The 24775-nt window shown below is 41.8% G+C and overlaps 1 protein-coding gene across 1 annotated transcript in view; it reads left to right on the plus strand.

Annotated features, from left to right (window-relative positions):
* MEGF10 (multiple EGF like domains 10) overlaps positions 1-24775 on the plus strand; it is a 155628-nt gene that overhangs the window by 101652 nt on the left and 29201 nt on the right. The window contains exons 8-13 of the mRNA XM_016217801.2: positions 1358-1494; positions 7511-7723; positions 14272-14446; positions 15711-15831; positions 16595-16758; positions 19328-19430. Of these exons, the coding sequence (XP_016073287.2) occupies positions 1358-1494; positions 7511-7723; positions 14272-14446; positions 15711-15831; positions 16595-16758; positions 19328-19430 (913 nt within the window). The remainder of the gene's footprint in view (positions 1-1357; positions 1495-7510; positions 7724-14271; positions 14447-15710; positions 15832-16594; positions 16759-19327; positions 19431-24775) is intronic.

Genomic DNA, 24775 nt, shown 5'->3' on the forward strand with positions numbered 1-24775 from the left:
TAGTGTATTATTCCTTCAGTCATGTTTACATGTTGTGCTCATGGAGGGATTAGAGTTATTTTTTACATCTGTCCCTCTCGCTACATGTCAGTTAATAAGGGTGTGACCTTATCTTTGATTCTCAGAGGTCAAGTGCTATGCCTGGCTCATGGATGGCTCTCAGTCAGGCGTTGATTTGAATCATTTCTCAAAGGCTCTTTCGGTTCCAAGAGTCTGTGGAAGAACTTTCCGTGTTTGTAGATAGAGAGAAACCACCAGAGGAGACTTAATTAGCACACCAACTGCCTTTGTGGGTAGCCAGGAGTTAGAGGAAATGTATTTTCTTATGCTCTCCAGAATAAACATTTACAAAACCATCTGGTGTGCACTAGCCTCCAATTTCAGAGTGCCCACAGTCTGCCTTTTTTTTTTTTTTTTTTTAAAGAAAAGGAGAACAAAGCAACAGCTTCCAACAGTTAAAAACACTTTAAAAATTCCTGTTATTTGCAATATGTCGTTTGCTCCAACAACAACCCCAATAGATAGATAAGCTAAAAGACCAGGCTATGCAGCCAAATGAGGTGGGAAATAGCAAAGTGTTTCCTAGATTTACTGGTGCAGGATATTATTCTTTTCCCCATAGGATTGGGATAAATATGACAAGATGGGCAGCCTCAAGGGCGAGGAGACAAGTCCAAGTTACTCCTGATTTTCTTACCAGGAAATGAGCTTTCCTATTGATCTTGGCCCAGCAATGTTTGTCAAACCTGCTGAATACAGAAGTGTTTTTCTTCTGAAATAAAATGTCTAGGTTCATTGCTTTAGAAGTCTTTCTTAGATGATGTTATTGTTAATTCGGGTACACAAAATTTCAGTGTTATGCAATGGCACGTTACAGAAGGAAAGCCAATAATGTGAGGCCTCCCTAGAACATACGGTAAAGCGTTTGGAGATTCCGTTTGCACCAGATGTCGCTGTTTATGCCATGGATGCTCAGTAGGTATTGTTGACTATTGTACATGTAAGACACAAAGAATAGCACTTGGAAGGATTTATAAATTCCTTGGGTTACCATAAAATTTGATGTGACTCTATCTTAAGCTTTCGTTTTTTTAATATGGTGGGTATTTCTTAAGATTACTATTCTGCCACCTTTGAATGTATCTTGAGATTTAGGCTTACCAAGTAAATAAATCAATCTAAAATGTCTAATGTTTTTTAAGGTGACGAACCTGTGTTCTAAAATCCCCTTCAGCTCATTTCCTCGCCACTCCGTTTCCAGATTCCTCCTTCCCTTTGTTCCCTCTATTTCCTCCCCCTCCTGTGGCCCTCCCCTGGCTGGACGCCTGTCTAATTTGCCAGGTCTCTTTGAATGCAGGGCACAGTGTGTGGTCAGCCTTGCCCTGAGGGTCGCTTTGGAAAGAACTGTTCACAAGAATGTCAGTGCCATAATGGAGGGTCGTGTGATGCCGCCACAGGCCAGTGTCGCTGCAGTCCAGGATACACAGGGGAACGGTAAGGGACAGTCTTGTATTTCTGTTTGTAATGTCACGAGAGGAGAAAGCCCAAAAGGTCCAGCGAACACCTCCACCCCTATGTGTCTGTGACTGTTCTAGAATATTCCAGAGCCCCTGTAAGGTATGAGTGTCTGACACATTCTTTCCCAACTTGATGCATAGAAACTGAGTCATAGACAGTGACGGTGAATTGAAGAAACAGAGACAGCATTAAAATAACAATCATAATAATAAATATCACTCACTCAAAACCTACGATGAGGATGTCACTCTAAACAGTTGAATGTTTAGGTCAGCCACTTCACGCACCAAACTTTTTACCTTGTAAACATTCCTGGGTAGATTTATTGATTTATTTAGGTATCTTTAAAAAGTATGTTGGACATAAATGTTACCTTCTTATGATTCAGAATTCTATTAACAACACCAGTCATTTTATTGTGTTCTAGCGACATAGTAAGATGCGATGGGACTTACAGGGCCCTCTGGTCCCACGTGAATTAAGAGCAGATGACTGCGCTCATGTGGCTCTTTCATTCACTGTTGGCCAATTTTTATATTAGATGGTGAACTGTTAACCCAGGGGATTTGCTCACCCTGCATCTTCTAAATGGCTCTTTAATCTGTTATATCTTGGAAGACAAGGTAATCAAGCTCATTGGATATGTGTGTAAAATTAGAGAAAAAAGACGAGATGCAGAAGAGTATAATGGGTAAAGACAAAGATTTTGGAACCTATGTCCCCGTCTATAATTTTCAAATAATTGTACATTCCTCTAGGATTGTTATAAGGATGAAATAAGTACACCAAAGCATTTAGAACAGTGCTGAAACTGGAGATTAATATTAGCTATTATTATAGTTGAGTGATTTCTATGAACTGTATAAATCCTAGTGATTTCAATTTGAGCATTGTCTAGGACTGTGTAAATATTAGCTGTCATCATTTTTTGATATCTGTGAACTAAGAGTTCCTTCAACTTTCTTCCTTAATTTTGTTTCTTTCTAAAATTCTGGTCTGATCTTATGACTTCTAATAAGATACTGTAGGATGTTTCCCCCCTCCAATTAGATTCTGCAATTCCTTGTTAAATTTATTACTAAGCATTTTGTAATTTTTGAAAAATTCTGTTTCAGTCTCTAATTGGGTATTTTTAGATAAAGGAAAACTTACTTTTGAATATAGCATGGGACAAAAGTAGATTTACAGTTGTGAGTACATGAAATACAGAGTTTATTCTTCTGTTATATTTATTAATTATTATATTATTTTCCTTATAAACAACTGTAAACCTTTGCCCCACCCTGTATTTACTTCTTCAGTCACTCTAACAGACATTTTAGTTAACTCTAATGATATTTTTAGCAAATACTAAAGTTATTTCATCATCTACAAATAAAGATGAGTTAGTCTCTTCTTTTCAATACATAATGACCTTTTCACTTTCTTGAATTAATTAAAACCTTTAAATCAATGTTGATGAAAAGAGGTAAAAGTGGGAATTCCTGTCTTGTTCCTAATTCTATTGGAAATGGCCTCAGTATAGTTTCATGTTTAATATTGATTCTTAGTAAACTGTCTTCATGCTCCAGTGGTTTTATTATGCCTATTTTTATTAGGGACTTTAGTTAGTAGGATATGTTTAATTTCGTTAAAGTCTTTTCCATCTTTTGTTAATATAATTATGCATTTTTTCTTTAATTTTTGATGTTATGAATAATCGACACCTTTAGTGCATGGATTTTACAACATGTAATTAGGCTACTCAGAACATCTTTGTGACCTACATCCTGGTTTATGGTTGTATTCGGAGGAGAGGAGGTTGTTAGATGAGTTCTGGATCAATGTGTCACTGACATCTTATTATAGAAAGATGAGTCAGGAAAGGAGGGGCACAGGACCCAGCAGAATCCTAAATACTAGTTTTGTGTAATACTTTAGGGCACTAAAAATTTAAATGTAATTGTTTTTTGCCCTCTAGGGATTTAAGTCTCAAATTCGAGGTGACACAAAAACAGGAAGCACATAAATAAGGCAACCTTATAGTCACCTTACGTGGAATACAAGGAAAGGAAACAATAGCTTATCTTCAGGTGAATTTTACATTTGCAGCAAGGAAGGTGAAGAGCCAGAGAAAGCGAAGGAAAGTGAAGAGGGAACTTGCTTCTCGAGTTGTTCTTGTAACCATTATTTTTCTGATGAACTGATGGCATGAGGTCTGTTTTCAGTTAGGCTACAATCACCTGGGTTCTAGAGGTCTCACGCACACGCACACACATATACACACACAATGAAGACAAGCACATTTGTCACTATGAAAGGAAAAAAGTGAGTGGCTATGGGGCAGCTTGTGGCAGGAGGGGTGGGGAAAGGGCCTACCCCTGTGTTGAGCAGTCAGCGGTAACCTGAGGACCGAGGTTAGGCCAGAGGGCTGCCGCCTGGAGGAGCAGGTGCCACCACATGCACTGGCGGCCCAGCACTAGCAGGATGTGGGAGCCGCTTTCCCAGCCAGAGGACAAACAGAAAAACAAAAGAGACTCCTCGGAGGCAGGCAGAGCAGCTCATGGGATGCCTAAATAATAGGCTTGGGGGTTTGTGGAAAGGTCGAGAGGATATTATAAGGGAAATGTGAAGTGTCACAGCCAAGCAAGAGTAAGGAGAGGATGGTTTCCAGATCCTCCCCAAAATTCTCCGGAAGGCGTTAAAAGAGTGTTTTTAATGCTAATGCGTTCTCATGGAATCACTCACGCCTTTGATGGCCTTGCTGGGGTCCATGCACATCATTGGTGCTGCATAAATGTCAACGCTGGACAGAGATTCGTGGATCAATTCTGGACTCTGTTATGATGAAAACTAAGACAGTAACTGCCATGCCTGTGGCCGTATTACCCTCAAAGTGAAGATGAATGTGTGTGAAAGGAGGTAACGCCAGAAATTATAGACAGAAATCGGGGATGCAGCATTGGTCTTCAGTGGAGGGACCCTTTCCTGTGTCTAGGACTGTGGAAAAGTTGACTGTTTCCCAGGGTCTTTTGTGTTTCCTCCCAAGCAGCAGTTCCAGAAGTTTGAAGGGCAGGAGTCTGATTCATCAGTTCAGATTTAATGAGGAATGTGGTTCTTTCACTATGTCATCATTTGACCCAGTTGTTCCAGTCGCTGTAGGGAAGGACATGCTCAAAAGGACAGGGAGACGGAGGAAGCTACCACCCCTTATAGGCTAATTCCCTTCCTTTTCCCCAAGTTCACAATGAGATGCAATATAATGATTGAAATGGTACTAAAACAATCCTGTGACCTTCGTTGGTTTGGGAATTCGTGTCATGTCTTATTAGTTTATCTCTATATATTGCTTATCTGTTTTTCCTAATTCCAGAGCATTATTCAAAATCTTAAAAAATAGATTGAAATTCTAAAATATCCGTATTTCTATTATGGCCAATATTTATTATTATCTTTTATCCACCACTCTGCCATCTCTCCTAAGAAAATATATTTCCTCACCTGGCCGGGCGTGGCTCAGCGGTTGAGCATCAACCTAGGATCTAGGGGATCGGGGTTCGATTCCCGGTCAGGGCACAGGCCCAGGTTTCGGGCTCCATCCCCAGTCGGGGGTGTGCAGGAGGCAGCCGATCAATGACTCTCATCATTGATGTTTCTAGCTCTCTCTCCCTCTCCTTTCCTCTCTCTGAAATCAATATAAATATTTTAAAAAGAAAATATATTTCCTCTTTTCCCGATTCCTAAGATAGGTTTCTTGTTCCACTTGGTACCACAAAAGCAACAGTAAGGGCATTAATTTGCTGGGAAGTGGTGCTTCTTTTTCATAAAGGGACCAAAAAAGGGGATATAAGACCGCTTGACGAAGCCTTTGCATTTAGCCAATCAGAAAGGTACAAGCTACTTTGGGATTGTGTTTATTTCCAAGATGGACAATGTCTTCTAGTATCTTACGCCCCTACCATTTGGGTTTGGCAGATGGAAACAGATATCACTGTTATTAACAGGATTCTCTTACAAGTGCAACATTGACCAGAGAAGTGGGAATATGAACCACGCTTTACATCCTGGCTACTTTAGTGAGTAAAATACAAATGGCTCTTTGCCATTTATAACACAAACTAGTAGTATATTTAATTATAAGTTAGAAAGATAAATATGGCCAAGACCAGCTATTATGAGTATTGTTTTCCCAGAGAAAAGGAAGTCTCTGCCAAGATGTAAAATATACACACTGGTTCCCTGTCATTTGGTAGCTGACACTTTTCCAGGCTTCCGATCCCTACCCTGTTCACCCACGTGAAGAGCTGGGCTTTTCACTAAGTTAAAATCATGCAGCCCAACGCTTAGCATTTGGGTTTGCTTTCAAATCCATGCAAGAGGGAGAAACCCTTTTACCTTCTCTCTTTCTTTTTGGTACTGACTTGCAAAAAAAGAAATCTGGACAGAAACATTGTCAGGTTGTCTCGCTAGCATTTAGCAGAGCCATGATGGGGCCAAATTATTGTACCTCAGCATTTTTTTCTCCGAAGTTTACATCTTTAAAGAATAAACCAAGCTATGTCGCTTATTAAAGTTTTTTACAAATTAAAAATAGAACACCTTTTAAAAATATTCTGATCTAAAAAAAATAGACAGACTCATGTGTAACTTCAAAGTACATGTCTGATTTCATGCTAAATGTTAGTGCAGTTACTTGGGAACTTAATAATTTGTTGAGCAGTTGATTCGAAAACTCTGCCTACTAACAAACACAAGAGGTTCTTTCCCTTGTGTCTATCCCACTAAATATATGTGAGAGCCAGAGTTAACCAGAAAAATATCAAAGGATTCTCAAGATTTGTCCTCTAGACTTAAATAGAATTCCTGCCCAGCCTGGTATTGTTAGTAACCACACCCTATCATTAAACATATGCAGTTGTGTGGAAAATGTTGGCTTTTCAGCCGCTTTACTGTTGTTTTTAAGTATGCTTGAATTTGTTTTGCACTTGCTGCTTGCATTCTATCGACCTGAAAAGTGCAGTGCTGACCTACATTTTAGACTCTGGGTCTGGCAAGATATGGGAAGTAGCTGCTGAGAATCACAGTGTTACTCTACTTGGCTAGATGAGACCCCATCTCCCTCTCCCTTGGCGAAAAGCACTCCTTCTGCTGCAGAAAGCTCCATCAAGCCACTTTGCCTGGTCGAAAGGAGGTTTGGCTGGCCAAGAACTAGTCCTGCTTCCTATGGAGCAATGAAAGTGTTCCCTTCTCTATCATGATTCCCTCCAGCAACTCTGCTTCACCCCGATCCAGCTTCCCCAGAGCACATCCTTCCTCTGGGACAGCACTAATGTCATTTTTAAGAAGACAATAAAGTGTATATTTGAGGTCTGGTATTTTTTTCTTGCCATTTGACAGCCCTTCCTTCTTCCCAATAGAGGACAGTACCCTGTTTAATAAAAATTTTGCGTTAGGGAACTCCATGCCTTCCTACAATCTACCCACCCCTACTCCCGGGTTGGAATCGAGGACATCTGATTTCAGTCTCAGGCCTCCCTGATCTAAAGAGGACTTTATTAGTTACATACCTTTAATTAATGTCAGCATGAACGCCAAAGGAATTAAAATTTAGTTTCGAATTTGCTGCAAAATTTTCTCTTTGGAATCCGGAAAGACATTTTTTAGTTTCCTAATTATAGACTGGGACTAACATTTGGACAATTTCTTCTCTCCCTTTCCTGATACCTACTAACACGTTATATATACCTTTGGCCAGCATTACATTTAAAACATGCTTCATGTCCCAAGCTTGTAATTTTATTTCGTTTATGTTATTTCTTTGATCAGTTCATATTGCTGTCACTATCCGTAGTCAGAGTAATTCATCTTAATGATTTTCATACCTGAAAAGGGGTCATCACTAAATAAACATCAGGCCCGAAAGTAGTTTCAATTTCTACGTAACAAAGTCTGTCCGAATCGACTGTTTTCACAAGGCGCTAACCTGCCGCCCGCCCCCGCCTCCTGCCCGCAGGTGCCAGGACGAGTGCCCCGTTGGCACGTTCGGAGCGCGGTGCGCCGAGGCCTGCCGCTGTGTCAACGGGGGGACCTGCTACCACGTGAGCGGCTCCTGCCTGTGCGAGGCAGGCTTCTCCGGTGAGCACTGCGAGGCGCGCCTGTGCCCCGACGGGCTCTATGGCATCAAATGTGACAAGCGGTGCCCCTGCCACCTGGACAACACTCACAGGTGAGGGTCTGTTGCCCCTGGAAGGACATGTCCACCATTTGAAAGGAGAGATTGGCGGGGAGATTCCCAGCCCAAGAGCGTTCCTGCCTCTGAGTCATCCTGGGTGGGAAGCACTAAGTAAATGGAGGACTTTTGTACTTGGTGGGAGGTGGTCTAAACCAGAAGCGCTAACATTGTTAGATGGTTGTGGGTGGATATTAAATTCTATTCTCTACTAATGGTTACTAGCAAAAATTAAATTTGCTGAGGTTAATAGAACGTTTCCCTGGGAGAGGGCTTCTGTGACATCCCCCGAGAAGCAAAGATGCAATGAGAGACATGGGTTAAGCCCAGTGTAGTATGTAAAAATATCACAAAAGGATTCTCACGGCAACATCTTTTACTTGACAGAAAGAACATCTGTGTAGAGAGGAAGTGTACCGGTGGAAATTTTGTGAAAGTGCTTCACATGTGGCTGTCACATGTGAAATATGTTTCCAGAATTGATTACCCTGACATCGAACTCACAGGGGTCTCTTAGCTCAAAAATCTCTCGAAGAATTTAAGAGCAGGAAACCATGATCCCACCCACCTTACAGTACCTCGTCTGGCCCTGAAAATATCTTCCCACCCCCTTACTTCCTTTTCCTTCCCCAAGGACCAGATACATATCACTTAGAATTCTGGGTTTCATTTGTAAACTGCTGGGAAAGTTGAGTTTGACAAAAATGTTGTGCATTATACAGCAGCTCAGACGTTACAAGAATTACTTTATTTGCAGTCAGCACAGCTGTTACTTCATTTATGACTCTAAAAGATAATTCGTGGCCACATCAAATCTCAAATGCACAAAAGTTAGAAGTAAACAGGAGCCTGTGGTTGGTCTCTTCTTTAAACCATTGTTAGGAACAAAATAATGGACTTTTGCAATGTGTGCGTGTGTGTGTTCATTTTAGTGGGGCGTGTCAAAGAAGTACATTCTTAAGGTCTCAAGCAACTTTGTAAACTACTTCAGTCAACTTTTGGTTTTCTTTATTGGAAAATCCTGCCACTCTTTACATGATCAAGTTAAATATTTGGGGAGTAAAAATTAATAATTTCTGCTGGATTTTGTTTGTTTTTAATCTCTCCAATGTTTAAGGAGCTTGAAGAATTTAGGGAAAAGTCATGAGTTTGGCTACCTTTCCTGCTGTAAAGCTTGTCCCAGCAAAAGCTAAGCCTTGTATAGTAATAGTAGCTTTTAATTACCAGTGTGCTCTTTCATTGTATGTAGACCCAGCCTGAAATCAAATAGATTCCTGAACCTATACAAAGGAGCTCTGCTCTGAGAAGAATTGGAGGAGCAGATAAAGTGTTGGTTTTGTTGTTGGGGACCATGTTAGTAGTGGCAGGTGCAAGCAGACAGTTATTTGATTGACATCAATACCATGATAATTTTGACACTGGTCATGTTGCCCAAGCACGTATGCATTAACGAAGAGTAGAGTCATCCCTCAGTATCTTTGGAGGATTGGTTCCAGCACACCCCTACCCCCCTGGATACTAAATCTGAAGATGCTCAAATCCCGTCTGTAAAATAGGGTAGCATTTGCATATAAGCTGCAGCGGGGTAAGCCTACACATCATTTTTGCACGTGGATTCAGCGTAGTGCTCTGCTTATGGCAAATTCAAGTTTTGCATTTTGGAACTTTCTGGATTTCCTCCCTCCTTGAATAATTTTGATCCGAATTTGGTTGACTCCTGAATGCAAAACCCGTGGACAAGGAGGGCCAACTGTTCAAAAAATTATTTGACAATCACGTAGGTCAAAAGAACACTAAAACCCGTCTAATGATGCCTAACAATAAGAAGATTAAAGAACAAATAGCCTATGAAGTTCTTCCCTAATAATAAAAGCTACTTTTAAAAATTGGCTTTAAAATTTTCTATTAAAACTACTTGAATGATGATTATATGACTCTATCTTGTTGAATTCACAGCTGGAGCCATCCATCTGATTTTTATATCTTAAACTTCTATGTAAAATTTCTGGAAACATATGGTTCCTTTGAACTAAAGGGCATAGAATCTTTGTATTAATTGAAAGTCTAGCGTATTCATTTTACCATTTAATCAAGCAAGTGGAGCTTGCTATTACATAATTTATGATGTATATTTATCCTAATACCTTCATTATAACTAATGAGATCACTAATACAATGAAAACTATTAGTTTAACTTGTCTTTAGGTAAATTTTGAGTTATATGGACATACATATTGACAGATATTGCAGCCACATATTTGGGTAGGGGTTTGTATCAGCATTTGCTGCATTAAAAACAAAATCCCACCCTAAATTTAGTGATATAAAACATTTATTAGCTGACAGTTTTTTGCGTGGCTATTTGTGCTGGGCTGAGTTTGGTGGTTCTTTTGCTGGTGTCCCTACGTTCAGTTGGCAGATCATCGACTACAGCCTGACTGGGCCAGGAATTCCTCACTCGTGTCTAACGTTTGGCTGGGTGGTAGGGGTCACTGAGCCCTGTGTCTCCAGCATCCAGCAGGTTCGCCTGGGCTTCTCTATATGGCAACCGGCTTCCAAAAGCAGCCAGAGACAGGGCAAGCTCCAACGTGCAAACACTTTGCAAACCTTCGGTTATGGCATGTTTGCTAATGTTCCCGTAGACAAAGCAGGTCACACAACCAGTTTCAGATTCAATATACTCTACCTCTTGATGGGTGGAGTTGTAGCCATTTTTATTTTGCCATCTATCCTAGGATTCAAATGAATTTAAATATATTTATCGGTGATACTAGTACTTAAAATTACAGCACTATAATAGAGCCTAAAGACAGTCACTGTGACCTGGACTTTTCACCTGTAAACCAACTTTTATGGTGGAAATGATTTTGATTGCTTGGTAACAATCACATTTGAAAAAAACCCAATGATAACAAATCATTGTATTTGAAAATAAAATTTGAGATTTAGAAATATTCCACATGAGATGTTTATATTAGCTCTTGTTAATAAGGACATTTAATAGCTGTGGGCAATCAGGATGTGCCTATTTGCAAATGCCACCTCACTCTCATTACATTTGTGCATTAATAACCCCTAAGGAAATGAATAAAAGGAATTTCAGTAACTCATTCTATTTTAGCCAATATCGTATTGGACTTATAATTTAATTTGAACTGAAAAATTTTACTGGAAGATGGGTGTCTAGTTATATATGTGTATAAAATGATCTATATTCCTTTATGTATAGGAAATATTCTGTTTTCACATACACAAAGCAGCTGTTCTACAGAAAGGAACCAGGTAGGGGTCTATCACCCTTCAGCCTCTAATCTGCTGCTCTCACTTCAAGGCGTAAATCTATCTCATTACCAATTAAGCTGCCTGCGTGAGAACACATCAGATGCCTGCAAAGTGCTCCGGCTTCCTATACCTAATTACAAATTGCAGAATACTAATTTTGGTGTCAATCAATCTGAGAACTAGTTTGCTGCACTAGGGGGCATCGAATATCAATTGCTCTGTCTGCCTCTAGCTTAATTCAATTTCTTGGCCCCAAACTGTCTGTTTTGTTTAAAATTGATGTCTGTACCATGAAAATTATTTTCTTCTTTTTAATGCAAAGTAATATTTTCCACTAAAAGATGACTTTTTTTTATAGTATGTTTAGATGAGGTAAACTACTTTAACCAGCCCATTACTTGAAATAGTTATTTTCCTTTTCTCATATGCAGAGCATCACTGAAGTAAATTTAAATTTGCCCCTGCGTTTTGCACAGTACAGCCTTTATTAGTCCTGCTAACCTTTTACCTATGCTCTATACAAAATAATAGCAATTTCTTTCCCATATCTAGCCCTCTTAGCAGTCTGCTATCAAAGTTCCTTTTTCTTTGGTATAAATAAGTTCGCTTCGAGTTTGATTCTGCCACTTACCTGTGTGAGACTTTGAATGAATTACTCTTTCTAGGTCTCGGTTTCCTCACTTATAAAATGGGATCATACCTAATACTTAAAGTGCTTGTGAGGATTAAATGAAATAGTACACATGGGTTGCTGAGCATGGTATGAGCACACACTCAGTGCTCAGTACATGCTGGCTGCTAGTCTGCGTTCACTTACGGTATTAATCACTAATGTCACATCAGTGAGTGTTCCCTGCAATTAATGGTGATTCCTTGTAAGCCATGACTTTGACGTTCGAAAAACTAATTTTAGGGGAAAACTTGCCTTTGTATTCCAATATATAGATTACAATTTAACATTGCCGATTACTCAACAGATTCGTTTGGGAACACAAGATCCTTGAGTGAGACCCTACTACACATCAACAGTGACATTTTCACTTACTCACTCAATCAGTATATATTGTGAGCCTACTATGAGCCAGGGACGGGTAACAAAACACACTTGCCCTCATGGAGCTCAGAGTCTAGAGGGGAAGGAAAACATTAAAAGACTGTAATAATAAATCTAAGATTATAGACTGTGATGAGTGAGATGAGAAAGAGCAGGGTACTATGAAAAAATGACAGGAGAGGCCTGTTTTAAATGTGAGTGGTCAGGGAAGCCTCTCTAAGGAAGGAATACTATTTAAGCTCAGACTGGAAGGGGAAGGCGGAGAGAGCTGGGCAGAGTGGGAAACAGCATTTCAGACATACGGAATAGCCCATGTGAGGTCCTCAAGTTGAAAAATTTCAACACTTTTAATTTTTTTATTTTTTTTACAAACTAAAACAAATCCATTGCAGTGGAGCATAGTAATAGAGAGAAATGAAAGAAGAGGCTGGGAAGTAGGCCGTGGCCAGATGGTGAGGGCCTATGGGCCATATTTAGGGTGATTCTCTATCTGGTGTCCCAGGGACCATCTGGTTTAGGCCTATTGTCCTAATTTAATTATTGGAAACTCCCTTTCACTCTTAAAAATGTCCTGATTTCAACAGTGACATATATGATCACTCTGGCTATATCAAACATTATGGGTTTTACTCTTAAGTATAGTGGGGAGCCTTTGGCAAGTTTTCGGAGAATGCTAAGGCATGATCTGCTTCTGGGTGGTGAGCATGAGAGGACACAAGATGAGGTAGAAGGCCGTCCGGGAGTGTAGGAAGCAGGCGATGTTGGCTCGGAGCAGGATGGTGACAGTGAGAGCGAAGAGATGTAGATGGCTTCAAGATATAATCTGGACGTAGGATGATTAGGTCCTAGCAACGAAGTGGGTGTGAGAGAGGAGGGAGAGGGAGCTATCAAGAAAAACTCCAAAGTTTAGTTTAAACAACTGAGTGACTGGAGGTGGGGACAGTTGGGAGTAGATACCATATGAGGAGTAAAGAAAAGGAAGGACCAAGGCCGGGTTTTTGATGTGTTAAGTTTGAGATCCGTGGAGATGCCAGGTGTTTGCTCAGGGACAGGTCATTTGCCCAAGGAAAATAGCAGATAACAAAATCCGCATAGATCTAAGTAGACCTGAGACTCAGACCTTTGTCTTCTGAGTTCAAACTTTCTATATCCGAGTAACCGCCTAAAATATACAGCTGTACTTAGGTATTTCTCCGCACCATGTGTTCTGAGTAAGGCTTGTGACAGAGGCCTAGTCCTTTGCTTGTGGGAATTTAGTTGCAACAGGTTCCTAAAAGTATATTTTAATAAATTTCTGAAAATGGAAAATAAACTGTCCACCCTGCGAGGGTGTGGCTGAGACCCTCACTTGACAGATTAGGATGTCAGGCCCGGAGAGGTTGTGTGCTTTCGCTAAGGTTACCCAGGTAGTGGGACAGCTGGAATTCCATCCTCAGTCTTTATCTATCTCCAAGAATCATTCTTTCCAAGAGTGGAAAATCTCTGAACAGCCCTCCAATGAGAGGTCCTTCAACAAAAGTCTGGGTGCAACAGTGGATTTTGTTTTGACCCTACGTCAGGGGAGGGTTTTATCTCTGGAGAGGAAGCCTATCTTTAACAGTCTTCCAATTGTGAACAGAGCTAGTTTGGTTAAGATTTTCCTCGGTGAGGAGCACATGTGTTTTGAGTGCCACAGAGTGCCCTATTGTGTCAACCTCAGCAACGTGTGCATCTCAGCGCAGCTGATGGATCCATTTGCTGTGGAGTGACAGCTGGCTGCCGGGCCCATCACTGGGGCTGCTGTTCCAGGTAGGGGGAGCTTAAAGAAGAAACAGGCCGAAAAGATTGCAGCATTTGGAACCCTTTGGACATTACCCTGGTTAACCGATTTGGTATAGTTCATTGGATGGAGTCCTTTAGGTCTTCTCATTGCATCAACCTTATTGAATCAGTGCTTTTGATTTATGAAAATTAAAATGAGTTTCAGACAAAAGGACACAGTTGTGACAGCCATCCTCGTAGAGCATGACGCCGAGTTCATGCAACGTTTCTGTAGTACCGTCAGGGTTCAGCCAATTAATTAAATCACACCAAGCCTGGGGATGAAGTTTAAATTATTGTACATGGAATTACCCACACATTTCGTGATCATGACTGAAGCAATGTTTGCATGGGCCTGGGGTGTCGTGTTTACCCAAGAGTGACTTGCTCCTTTCATCTGTGCTCTCAGCTGTCACCCCATGTCTGGAGAGTGTGCCTGTAAGCCGGGCTGGTCGGGACTCTACTGTAATGAGACATGCTCTCCTGGATTCTACGGGGAAGCTTGCCAGCAGATCTGCAGTTGCCAGAATGGGGCTGACTGTGACAGTGTGACGGGAAAGTGCACCTGTGCCCCAGGATTCAAAGTAAGCGGCTTGGGCTCTGGAGGGGAGACAAGGGTGCAAAGTGGATAGTATTGATACCATGACTTAGATGGCCTTTTCTGAAGTACAATGAATATGCTAAAATCAGCCCCATCATTAAGAAAAAGAATGAAAACTAGTCATAGACGATATAAGTAATTACGTTAGAATGACTGGGAAAGCTGGTAAAACTACAAATGTGGCATTAATAGTTGATTATTTGATTAATGTATGTCAGGAAGTATGCTGTATTGTAATTATTCTTCACATAATTATTTTACTGTTTCATAGGCAACAAAGAAATTACTTTTCCAAGCAGGATATGTGTTATTGTCAACAGTTTTTGTCTTAATTCCATGTAATTTGAAAGCACATAATATATCAAGTTAGCGTTTATTGCATATTTACATGCGATAGTACATAAGTTTCTCTGTCCCTTTAGAATCTAGAACTTACAAAAATGCCTACATATGCTGATAAAGCAGAATGTTGCTTAGTTTCTAGGGCTTCTTAGCTACGGGTCAGGAATCTTCGTTTTAAAGGAAAATGGGTCATTCCTGAATCATTGTCTCCCGTTTTAAAGAGAACATTAAACTGCACAGAGTGATGATGGTTATTCCAGAGCACGTCATGCAGAACAAGAGGGTCATAAAGGCTCTGCGCTGAGACATCTTACAGGGTTTTCTAACCTGTGGCACAGCCCTTTGCTGAGCCCTTGAATCATCTTGTCTTAAAGAGTCCCTTCTGTTTTCAGAGGAGGTCACCTCCCGTCACCTTTGGTAACCGACTTCTGTGTTTAAGGCTCTATGTCAGATAATAAATGAAATCGTGTGGGCTATTTCTTTGCTGCACCCACAAATCATATCACATATTCATTATACAAGGAAGTGTAGGAAGCATTGCAATTTAATGTGCAGCTCACATTTATGTTTATTTATTGACAGTAATTTTATAGCCACCGTTTATTGTTATATATCTACTTGTCTGAGCAAGGACGGAAGCTTTGTATATGCTGTGAAGGAAAACTAATGAAGGCAGCAGGCTTTTTTGGGTGTTATTTAACACTATCATAAACAGAGGCCAGCTAGCGTTGCCCTTGTTTATCTAAATTTGTACAGCGGTGACATTATAGCAAGTTTCTAATATACGATGTGTTAAAATTGGAGAGGGAGTATAATTAGCACCACCAAGATATATTTTTGTTTATTTGTGTTGGCCTTATTTCAGCGGTAGAGTTGCATGCATTTCCCTGTTTGTGCCCGTCTAGGGAACTGACTGCTCTGCGCCTTGCCCTCTGGGGACCTACGGGGTAAACTGTTCCTCTCCCTGTGGCTGTAAGAATGACGCTGTCTGCTCTCCTGTGGACGGGTCATGTACTTGCAAGGCAGGTGGGTGAAAGAGTCTTTAATCTGTTCCTGGTCGTGTTATCTCCTAAAATCACAGGAAAGGAGCCTTGACTAGGGTTCTAGGTCCAGCTGTGCTAAAATTCAATGCCTGATCTCAGCAAGCCCTTCAGCCAGGGGGTTCTCCTGCTCTTGTGAGCAAGGGGAGAGGCTCCTAGGAGATGATCTCTGAAGTTGCTGCTAGTTCCAAAAGTCTGTGACTCTCTGCACTTGGGGATGAGTAAGCCAAGCAGACATGTGCCCATGTCCCTAAATTCCCTAAATGCCTCTAAGTGACCTGGAGTCATGACGAGAAAGGCAGCCAAGCACCAATTTCACGTGAGGGCTAGAATGTGTCTCTCCAGAGTTCCTGCAGCAGCCAGGATCCTAGGTACTCAGTGTTCATGCTTAATGGGGTCCTGCTTTAACGACAGGGCTATTCTTTCAAACACAAACCTTCCTTCTCCCTCCCGTATAAATATTTCACTTTCCCGATCTGAACAAAACTCAGCATCACTGTGCATGAAAGGTACCCCCACTCCATATCTCCTCCCCCAGCAGCCCAGTAGTTCCTCTCAGTGTTGGCATCTGTGTGACAGATCACACAGCCCATATGGCTGTTTGGGTGCTTTGTTCATTTCTGGGCTGGGGCTGGGACACTGCTGTGCATCTCTGACATGCGTCTGAAGGGACAGTGGCTTGGAAAGGCTTGGCAAGACTCCCTGCTGCCTTTGTTTCCTCACGTGCTCTGGCCTTCTTGTCATGGCAGGCTGGCACGGGGTGGACTGCTCCATCCGCTGTCCCAGCGGCACATGGGGCTTTGGCTGTAACTTAACGTGCCAGTGTCTCAACGGCGGAGCCTGCAACACCCTGGATGGGACGTGCACGTGCGCACCCGGATGGCGCGGCTTGAAGTGTGAGCTTCCCTGCCAGGTATGACCAAAGCAGCGCCCCTGCTGGGAATGCTGGGGAGCCACTGCCAGAGGGTTAGCCTCCTTTTCAGTTTTCCTGATTTAACGTGTCTGAATGCAAACCAAGCCTCAGTAACTATTAAAAGAATTAAGGTATTTGGACTTAGAGTGGATATAGGATCAGAAAAGGGGTAGACATGGAAATTGGTTAGGTAGCTTTGTGAGAATCATTTTCTGCTTTTCCTTCATCTCTACTCAGGTTCCCCACATCACCACCCCCCACTATTCTTTTTTGTTCTTATACACCCATCTCTTCCTGGCAGCCAGTCAACAGCATTTGTCCACCACCCAGTGCATGCCTGTCAACTCTCCAAATACTGCCCTTCCACTGTCATGGGAACCCTCAGGCCTTTGGGGTGGAAAGGGGCAGAGAATTGAAGGGGGCGGTAATGGTGTCACAGAAATGTTCATCGAGGTGGTGACAAAGGTTTGGAAACAGCCTTCTTTTAATATAAATACCTCTGGAGTCACAAGAATCCCCAAAGGTTTCCCTAGTTCAGCGCTGACTCTCTTCCCTTGACCTGCTTTGGAGGTATCCGTCACCGGAAACCCCACACTGACAACCCCAGGCCGACAGAGGTGCAAATGGGACGTGTGTTCTCCAGCAACGCGCTGATTTCTCTTCCATCAGTTTCTTTCCCTCTTTTCCATCATTTTTTTTTCCTATCACAATTCTTTTCTCCGGAGCCATTAAGTGTTCTCTCCGTGGTGTGTGTTCTCTGCCTCCGGGAGAGCCTCTGAGAGCAAGATGACACCGTGACCCCTGAACACAGCCCCTCAAGAAGGGCCTTCCACGGAGCTTCTTTCCCCCTGGGCGTCTGCCACATTAAGTACAACCCGTTTCCAAGGCAGAGAGGATCTGCCCTGGGCCAGTTCACGACCAGCCACCCCTTAGGACAGTTAAGTCAGCTTTGCTGCCTCTCATCCACCACTGAACAAATGATCATCGCTCTCAGATGGGCTTGGAGATCACCTTTCATTCCCAGTCTGATTGTGGACAAAATGAAGCCTCTGGCACAGTATTGTCCTTTTTTTGTATATTAGATGCAAGGCCGATGGTTTGGTGGCTCAGTTGGTAGCAAGACTAAATCCTATGCATCCCCATCAAACATTAGTGGAGCCTAAAAGGTGGTTTATTTATTTTATTTTAATAATTTTAATCATCTGGACAAATGACTATACCACCTAACACCAGTGCCTGCTTCATGTTGGTTCTCAGGTTCCTCCCTCTTGCTAACTGTGTACCATGCTTTCCTTTCCTTTTCTTTTCATTTATCTTCATTGTTGAAAGTATTACAGATGTCCCCCTCTTCCCCCCATTGACCCCCTGCACCCCACATCCACCGCACCCCAAGGCCTTCCCCACCCTATTGTCTGTGTCCATGGGTTATGCATATAGGCCTATACGTTCTTAGGTTAATCTCTTCCCTCCCCCTGCCTCCCCTCTTCCCTCTGAAATTTATCAGTCCGTTCGTTGTTCCATGCTTTTCGTTTTTTTAAAGTTTTTTTTTTATATTGATTTTTAGAGAGAGAGGAAGGAGAGGGAGAAAGAGAGAAACATCAATGTGAGGGAGCTAAACACCTATTGGCTGCCTCTTGCACACCCTCTACGTTGAGCCCATAACCCGAGCATGTGCCCTGCCCAGGAATTGAACTGGCAACCTTCTGGTGCACAGGACATTGCCCCCAAAACTGAGCCACCCAGCTTCCTCAGTGCTGGGTGGTGTGGGGGTTGCAGTGCTCTCCTTCAGTTCACCAGGACCCGGCATGAAAGAGCAGGGCTTGTCAACGCTCAGCTTTCCACTCCTCCCCACAAACTAAATGATCGCGTGCGCAGAGTCTCATCCGCGCTGGCCCACCCAAACGGACGTGCACGCGAGAACCTAGAGGTCTGGCAGGGTGTGCCGGCATGTGCTCCGTCCCCCCAGAATCCTGAATCAGAGCACTTCATCTTGTCTAGACTCCTTCATCAAAAGGAGGGTGTTAATTAGGAAAAGTAACAAAAGACTCATTTTTCCGTATAGCTCCACGTGTCCCATTGGCAACTTATGGAACCAAACGTAATTCAGTTAGAGCTATAATACTTTTTAAATTTGGGGGCTCTCTGTGTGGGTCAGGCAGAGAATAGGATGCCTTGTGGGAAACATTGAACTATTTGATAAAAATCATTAGGAGCAAAAGAAAACATCTTTACAAGCTGTGGCCTACGACAAGATAAAAAAGATTATTTTAATTCGTTGGCACATTTACATACATCTGCATACGCGCATAGCAGCATTTTAGTCTCATTGATTTCACCGTTCCTATGTCCCAGCCCTATGTCGGACATCAACTAAGGCTGAGGGCTTTAACACACTGACCTCCTGGAGCCTGGGCTTTGGGAACGAAGAAAGCTGGGAGGAGGTGATTAGAGTGCACGGAGCTGAGACGGTGTTTGGGAGAGGAGGGGGGTGCTGTCCCCGAAATAGCCGACCGTGGCCCCTTTTCCCCCATTGTCGGATTGCCCGTCCTCACTGCTGTCTCCCACGCAGGACGGCACGTACGGGCTGAGCTGTGCCGAGCGCTGCGACTGCAGCCACGCCGACGGCTGCCACGCCACCACCGGCCACTGCCGCTGCCTCCCGGGATGGTCAGGTGAGCGCCGGGGAAGGGGGCAGCCGGGCCGGCTGCACAGAGCGTGAAAGCAGAGTCCCCAGCAAGGCGGCACATGCTCCCCCAGGACACATTGCCATTAGGCCTACCTAACCGTAACCCAGGAGGGACTTTCTGTTGAAGGGCACGGGGCGGTTCTCCTGAGCTGTCAGAATTCAGGCCCCTGAGGAGAAGGCGAGAATCGCTCTGAAGAGTTTAGCAAGACCTCTGTGGTATTGTTGAGCACCGAGGAAAGAATGATTAAAATAAACCGTCAGAAGGTAATTTAAGCTCACCTTGTTGAGACTGAAATATTAAATATTGATATTTAATATGCAAATGTTAAAACATTCATTACTAGCAGTTGAAAGTTTGAAAACTTACTTTTTCTTATAATAATGTTTGTCATAAAAATTAATAATATGGTTGAATACCAGTTTTCTAACCAAGTTTCTCCTTGTTTATATGACGTCATGGCTTCAGTCAGGATGTTTAACAAACTCACAGGGGCCTTAAAAGAAGAGCAGTGTTTACCCACAACGTACGGACTCGGAAGATGGTGCTAAATACTCAGACAAATTGGAATCTTGTTCTTTTTTATACGTCAGGTCACGCCTACCCTAAAAGGAAAAAAACCTTTTAAATACTTTTTTTAAGAAAAACTACGAAAGGCAATGCAATAGGACAGTTATTGAACATTGAGATGAATGAACTGAACATATTGATGACCATTTCTGCCAAAAGTAAAATAAAATGTTGATTGCTGATTTGCCAATTTAGAGTGAAACCTTGTTATACTAGGGACTGGATTAGAGGTAGATAAATGAGCCAGAACTTCCTTTTAAAAGTACCTTCTCTTTGAACTCATTTCTCTGTGTGTGTTTATATATACATTATATTTGTATCTAAGTATATTCGTATATAAATTTAGAGAAGAGAGGGAATTTGTAAGAGAACTGTTTCCATACTGATGCTTCAGTATCCTCAAAAACATTTCAACTGGCCCACTAAGAGAAATTGGCAGTAACAAGCTAACTATTCTCTTTCGTGATGGTTCATATTTTCAGAAGATGGATCTTCCAGAAGAGAATTTTATGCCTCCATACCAGAGATGTCATATTTAGGAAATTATGGAGTCAGGGTGGTCTTACTTTTTAGCAAAAATACATACAAAGAAGACTCTAGAGCAGGGGTGGGGAACCTTTTTTTCTGCCGCGGGCCACTTAGATATTTATAACATCATTCACAGGCCATACAGAATTATCAACTTAAAAACTAGCTATGAAAAAAGCTCCTAGATTTATTGAATTTCAAGTCTCATCTGCAGTTGCCTTGGCAGGGCCAGACCAAATGATTTCATGGACCCGACATTCGTCACCCCTGCCTAGAGAAATAATAAGTAATGGTTATTGAGTGCTTACTGCAGATTCACAACTCGCTGAAGTAGGAAATATTATTTCTTTTCTCCCTTTTACAAATGAGGAGGCTGAGGCAAAGACATGTTAAGTGGCTGAACTAAGATCCCATAGTCAAGAAATGTGAGAGGCAGGGTTTGCACTATTGCTCCCCACTGTGTACCCAGCTCTTTTAACTACTTCACCCATGTACCATAAACAAACTTATTCCAGGAGGTGATGGAGGAGTGGACGCTTATGCTGAGATTTGTATTCACTCTGGATAAAGACTTTTGAGAATTATATGAGAGGACCATGGTGATCAATGCTGACATCCAACAACCTCTTTCTCTCTATATATAAAAAATAGCTTTATTAAGATATAATCATATGCCATAGAATTCACCTTTAAAGTATACAATTCAATGGTTTTTTTAGTGTATTTAAAGAATTGTACACCACGATCAATTTTAGCAGATTTTCATCACCTCCAAAAGTTAGTGCTCATTAGCATTAATTCCCTATTTATCTCCAACCCTTTCTACTGCCTCCTTCCCCACCATAGGCAACCACCAGTCTACTCTCTGTCTCCGTAGTTTTGCCTTTGCTGGATATTGTATGGACTCTACAATGCGTGGTCTTTGTGACTGGTTTCCTTCACTTAACATTAATTATCAAGTTTCATCTATATCGGAGCATATGGCAGGACTTCATTTGTTTTGACTGCCAAGCAACATTTCATTGTATGGATAAACCACATTTTATTTTTCTATTCATCATTGATAGGTTTTGGGGTTGTTTCCACTTTTTGGGCTGTTTTTAATAATGCCTCTGTGAATATTTATGTATATGTTGGGTGTATTTAGAAGTGGAATTGCTGGGTCATATGGTATTTCTAAACTTTTTAAGAATTGAAAAGAATCGCCGAGCTGTTTTCCAAAGTGGCTGTACCGTTTTACATTCCCACCAGCAATGTATGAGGCTTCCAATCTGTCCCTTATCCACACTATCATTTGTTATTATCTGCCTTTTTGATGATAGCCATTCTTGTGGGTGGGAAATAGCATCTCATTGTTTTTGATTTGCAGTTCCTCCTTGAGTAATGATGTTTAATATATTTTCATGTGCTTATTGGCCATCTGTATATCTTCTTTGTTGAAATATCTATGCAGATTTTTGTTTGCTTTTAATTGGAATATTTGCCTTGTTATTATTGAGTTATAGTTTTTCTTTGTATGTTCTAGATATATGTCCCTTATCAGATATACGGTTTGCAAATATTTTCTCTCATTCTCTGACTTATTTTGTCCACTTTTTGATGGTGCCTTTTGCAGCAGAAAGTTTTTTATTTTGATGAAGTCCAGTTTGTCTATTTTTTCCATTTGTTGCTTATGCTTTTGTCATCAAATCTAAAATGATTGACTAATCCAAGGTCACAAAGAGTTATGCCTGTATATTCTTCTAAGAATTTTATAGTTTTAGCTTTTACACTTTTAGCTTTACGTGTAGGTCTTTGATCCATGCTGAGTTTGTTTTTTGTATATTGTATGAAATAAGTGTTCAGCTTTGCTCTTTTGCATGTGACTATATAGTTGTCCCAGCACCGTTTGTTGAAATGACTGTTCTTTTCTCTATTTAATCGTCTTGACATCCTTGTCAAAAATCAATGGGCCGTGGTTGTGGGAGGGTTTATTTCTGGACTCTCGCTTCTATTCCATTGATATGTATGTCTCTCCTTATGCCAGTATCCTACTGTTTTGATCATTTTAGCTTGGTAGAAAGCTTCACAGTTGGGAAGTGTGAGTTCTCTAACTTTGGTCTTCTTTTTCAAGATTGTTTTCACTATTTTGGGTCCCTTGAATTTCCATATGAATTTCAGGATCAGAGAAATTCAATGAGGATCGGATCTATAGATCAATGCGGGGAGTATTGCCAACTTAACAACAGTATGTCTTCAGATCCTTGAACATGGGATGTCATCAGGAACCTCTTCAGTGGGGTCTTTCAGTCCTTTAGAATTTGTTGAGAGTTTCTTTGGCTTCTGATAGGAATAAGCTGAGACAAACCATCATGTACTTGACTTCTAGTGTCTGAGAACAACCTTGGGAAACAGGCCAACACTGTGGCAATGAACTCTATTTTCTGTTCATAGGAGCTACCCACAGACAGAAGGACTCCCTGGCCCTCTAGTTCCCCCTTGACTTGCAAAAGCTAATAATATAACTCAGACTTCACAGTATGCAGTTGCACCTCCTCGTAGTTTCTGTTTGACTCTCAGATACCTAATGTTAAAACTACATTATTTCAGGGATTAAACCAGATTCTGTGACTTCACTAGGGTTCTTGAAGTTCTCAAATGGAGTGACCGCCATTAAGTTCTCAATGACCACAGTGAAGTGAAAGAGCATTTTTAACGCCCCAGAAAATTCAGAAATTTTCTTACAGAGAGGCCATATCATTTGTTTTGGGCAAAACTCTACCCAATCTACTTTTGTCTTATGAGCATAGAGGAAATGGACACACCAGTCACTGCTCAAGTATCCACCTGCTTTGATGATTTAGAAGCAGCCAGTGAAAGGCATACTCTCCTGTACGTGAGCCAATCAGGAGCCAGGATTTGGCCTGAAGCCAGTCAGAAAATGTGTTAGTTGCATTCCACAGTCTGGGCCATGGGGTAAGACAAATTATCCCATCTGGCCTTAGACCTCTGGGGCCCCTGTGGGAATGCAGTGGCTTTGTCACACAGGGTAATCTTGTAATCCTCTGTCCATCTGTGACTGGTCTGCATCTCCGAAGGGGAGGAAGCTCTGTTGCTTCTTGTGCCCGATCTATCATGTGTCGCCCAGTGACTTGTTTGTCCGGGTCTCCTGTGTGGGCCTCGGGTCTGCCAGTGTGGAAGCCTGCTGAGAAACGTTGCTTCTAGAGAGGTCATCCCCACACTCACTGAACACACAGCGTATAAGCAAATGTATGTGGACGAAAGAGTTCCTGAAGTTCCAGGCAGCACCCTACAATTGGATCAAGAATTGGGCTTCTTTTTCTAAAAGAAAAATAAAAGAGTGACCTTTGTTACTTACACAGAACACTTTGCGTTGTCAACAGTGGGTAGGCTCATGACTTTTTATCACAAACGTGTTTTGAGTAAGTACCTTGGAAGGACCTTTTCCAATATAAAGGAAGGTTTGCTTTCCATCGAAACACCTGTTTCAGGGCCAAACCAATAGCATAAGCCCAGGAAAGCAAGTGCTTCTGTTTCTTCCCCTCCCCTTGCTGAGACTGCTATCCGTGAAGTGTTGAGACTCGCCGAACAGGGTGGCAGCGTGTGGGGTAACAGGGAGGCTTTTGTGAAGGAATCAATGAAATCTAATCCAGGGACCTGGGCCCGCCCCCTGACCAGTCGGCAAGATGGCCTAGAGGCACCAACCCCCTTGGCCACGGACCATGGGACAGGCTGATCAGGCCTCTGAGTGAGGCCCAGGTATGGGGGCCGGAAGAGTTGTGTCCAGAGTTGTGTCCAAATTTACAAAGAAATTGATACACCTAAATTAAGGAAGGCATGTGCTGACCTGATATACTGAGGAATTTGACTGTCTTGCCTACCCTGGGGCTCATCCACCACTCCTCATCACTTCAGCCTCTTTTCTAATGCTTGACTCTTTTTCTCTTGAAGGAACCAAAACTCTCGCTTATTTCTACTATAACTGATAATCCCATTTTACAGTCATAAAAAATTCTTCATTCTGTACTACCCCATAGGTTAGCCAAAACATAAGTTGTACCTGACACCCTAGATATCATTTCCAAAAGAAGTGTCCCATTTTTCAAAAGAAAACACGTGCACTTCTATTATATGTGATTTATTTAAAACCTTAATTCATTGACATTTTTAGCCAGTGGACTACTTTATCAAAAAGGGGCAGATTGCAGTTAAGGAAAAAAAAAAAAAACTAGGGA

The sequence above is a fragment of the Miniopterus natalensis genome, chromosome 3 (assembly GCF_054644295.1).
Source record: "Miniopterus natalensis isolate mMinNat1 chromosome 3, mMinNat1.hap1, whole genome shotgun sequence".
NCBI lineage: Eukaryota > Metazoa > Chordata > Mammalia > Chiroptera > Miniopteridae > Miniopterus > Miniopterus natalensis.